This window comes from Terrapene carolina, unplaced genomic scaffold, assembly GCF_002925995.2.
Source record: "Terrapene carolina triunguis isolate 2854851 unplaced genomic scaffold, T_m_triunguis-2.0 Scaffold211, whole genome shotgun sequence".
NCBI classification, from domain to species: Eukaryota; Metazoa; Chordata; order Testudines; family Emydidae; genus Terrapene; species Terrapene triunguis.
In genome coordinates, this window is record NW_020664562.1 from 23,689,661 (window position 1) to 23,693,218 (window position 3,558).

At 40.2% G+C, this 3,558-nt stretch overlaps 1 protein-coding gene across 1 annotated transcript in view; it reads right to left on the reverse strand.

The window, feature by feature from the left end:
* Positions 1–355: 355 nt before the first annotated feature.
* LOC112109880 (cell division cycle 7-related protein kinase) overlaps positions 356–3,558 on the reverse strand; it is a 62,841-nt gene continuing 59,638 nt past the window's right edge. Inside the window, exon 10 of the mRNA XM_024204600.3 lies at positions 356–1,217. Coding sequence (XP_024060368.2) covers positions 823–1,217 — 395 coding nt within the window. The 3' untranslated portion in view covers positions 356–822. The remainder of the gene's footprint in view (positions 1,218–3,558) is intronic.

The window sequence follows — 3,558 nt, forward strand, 5'->3', positions numbered from 1 at the left end:
TGACTTGGATAGACTATTTATGGCCAGTGGCAATGTAGCTAGGCTGTCCAATACAAAAAGTACACCAAGCTGGAAAGTAAATGGATCACAAGGAGAAAAGAAAGGGATGTATGCATGTGGACAGAATACTAAACGTTGTATGTTAACCAAAAGTCACACATTTCCTCATATTATAACCACACTTAACATACATTTGTGTATTCTATTTTATAGGAAAGATTTTAAATTTTACTAGAAGATTTAAAAACAAATAAGTCAACTTAGTGCTTGTGAAACTTATTATTGACAGCCTTAGACTAAGTCCTTCTTTTCCTCATAGAACAGGTACAGCACAGACAGCTGCCTTTCCCCACACCTCAGCAATGAGCTTCAGCAATAACCTGGGGAGGGGGGGTGTGTGAAAGTATGTCACTTGTCTTGCTTATTCAGTATTTGGTATCAGTGTCAGCAAGGAAGGGTTTTGGTAATGTGAACACTTGTCTTCTACAGTTGGACTACAACCATAAATTCACTTCACATAGGCCACTGAACAGCCATCAGAAGATGTTTCCATCACTAGTAACAAGAAATGGACTTGAAATTGTGATTTAAAAAGGTGAAATGCTCCGTATTCTACTTCCAATCCATGATGCCAACCTTCCTCCACCAGAAACATATTTCTGGCAATTTTTCAGAAACCTCTTCCACAGAGTACAAGAAAAGCAGATCACTACATGCCATGAAGATAAATACACTCAAAGTGAGCATCTGAAATTCAACTAATACTGTATGATATTTTCATGTGAAGCAAAGATCAAGGAAATAATGGAATCAGGCGTCTTCTCACTGTCTGATATCTTTAAAAAAATGATGCAGCAAAGCCTCTTTTGCAGTTATTCTTGTAGCTGGGTTTAGATCCAGTAGCTTATCAAGTAGATCATAAGCCTCATCAGGAACTCTGTCCCATCCTTTCAAATCAGTTGCCTTTTCTGTTATCTTTATTTCCAAGCCATTGTTACCTTCATGACAGTTCTTCAGATGCTGGATTTTTTCCCCAGGTGGTTGGGGAGCAAACTCTACCTTTTTGTCTGTGTCAATTGCCAAAGCAGGTTCATATAAAGAGTTGGTGTGCACATCGCTTGTTGATTTAGCACAGCTGCTATTTGTTCCTCTCAGTCTTTCACAGAGTGTTCTTAAATCCTGTGCTGGGACTTCTTTAGTACACAGTATTGATTTGCCTATGAGGAAAATACTGTGTTTACTAAGCACTGTTTTAGTACACATATACAATTGCAAATAACTTCAGGGTTTTTTGAGACCTCTCAAAGGCAATAGCTGTCCTTCGTTCAGGTGCCTTCTTTCAAAAATTCTCTTTTAAAAAAGAAATGATCACCATCTCCCATGGTTTCCAGCAAGCTGAGTCCAGCATTCTGTGGCCATGGCCCCATTGAGAACAATGAGAGCTGGTAGCCATTTTGAAAGAGGGCAGTTCTATATGAAGTTCTCTAATACATTAGAGTAACTCCTCACTTAACACTGTAGTTATGTTCCTGAAAAATGCAACTTTAAGCGAAATGATGTTATGCGAATCCAATTTCCCCATAAGAATTAATGTAAATAGGAGGGGTTAGGTTCCAGGGAAATTTTTTTCCACCAGACAAAAGACTATATATATATACACACACACACACTAAGTTTTAAACAAACAATTTAATACTGTACATGATGATGGTGAAGCTTGGTTGAGGTGGTGAAGTCAGAGGGTGGGATATTTCCCAGGGAATGCCTTACTGCTAAATGATGAACTAGCAATCAGCTGAGCCCTCAAGGGTTAACATATTGTTGTTAATGTAGCCTTACACTCTACCAGGCAGCACAAATGGAGGGAGGGGAGAAAGCATGGCAGAGGGAGACAGAGAGAGAGATGCATGCACATTGCCCCTTTAAGTACGCTGACCCCACTCTAAGTACATTGCCTTTTTAAATAGAGCAACTTGAGACAGTGGCTCCTGCCAGCAAGCTCCCTCTGTCCTGAGCCCTGTTGTGTCCCCACCCTGCTCTATGGAAATGGGGTAAGCAGGGTGCAGGAGCACGGGGAGGGGGACACCCTGACATTAGCCCCCTTCTTCTCTCCTCCTCCCCACCCCCCCGCACAGCAAGCAGGAGGCTCTGGGGAGCAGCTCCAAGGCAGAGGGCAGGAGTAGCACATGACAGTGGGGGGAGGGACAGCTGAACTGCCGCCAATTGATAGCCTGCTGGGCAGCTGCCGCACAGGGAATTTAGGGGAACAGGGAGCTGATAGGGGGGCAGCCAGTCCACCCTAGTTCCAAGCCTCCACCAGCTGCCCCCACCAGGCAACTCTTCCTGCAAGCAGTGGACAAAACAGGCGGCTGCCAAAAGACGTTATAAGGGAACACTGCACAACTTTAAACGAGCATGTTCTCTAATTGATCAGCAATGTAACAACGAAACAACATTAACTGATATGACTAAGTGAGGAGTTACTGTATTCTTATTCCCAGTTTAAGAAGTAAAATGGGGGAAAAAGTTACCATTAATCCTACAAAAAGTCATGAAATGTAGCTTATACAGAAGATTTCAGTGAGTTAACTATAAGAGTAGTTCAAAGTATCTGTTATTCCAGTATTAAGATCATTTTTGGGGAAAAAAGACTTCTTAATTAGTTGTAACAAAGTAATTAAGTCAATTTAGTTGAAAATTCTCAATTCATTCTGTATTCAAGAGAAAATGTTGTAATTTTGGGGAGGATATGGAGTATTCCTCATACATAAAGTGGGTAAGTCCCTGCTTTAATTACAAAACCCAGCTCAGTAATGGAATCACTGGCAGTGTTTCCATAACATACTGCATACTCTGTATTTTGGATAACATACTACACTAACTACATTTGAAGAAAAGAACTATAAAGATCTCTCATATTTGTGAAGTGGCAAATAACTGCCTTTTCATATAACTTGAGAGAAACTAGGAACATTAAACATTTTACTTTCCTTTTGTTAGCTTTTGCAATTTTTCTATGTTTAATACTTTCCTTATAGACTTGGTAGTCATGAGGTTTTTGTGTTGCCATTTTACAGCAGGCTCCACAGTTACTGGCCCCATAGAAAACAGCAGTGGCATTCTGGAGTTGTAGGAGATGAGGCAGAAGTGCTCTTACTTAAACTGAGGCAGGACAGATGGCAAAGCCACCAGTAGCAACACTCCACATCATCCAGAGATGCACTTCCTGAAAGGTGCAGCTCAGAAATTGACCCATTGTGTGGCTTTGAAAAGCCTTTTTTGTTTGTTTGATCCCAATGCGCATCAAATAGTTAAAACTAAAATTTAAACCACTTCTGGCCAGACACACCAACTTTAAGATATTTTAATCAATTTATGTGTCTGTTTTACAACCACTACCTTCAATTAGTAGAAATAAAGAAACATTAAAAACCCAATTTACCTTTCTTTCTTTATGCTGTTTTCCATAATTTGCATCTCCCAGTTCGGAGAATGAAAATTAATGTCGTCAGTTTCACTTTCAGATATTAAATGCTGCAATGCTTGAGTTATAAACAA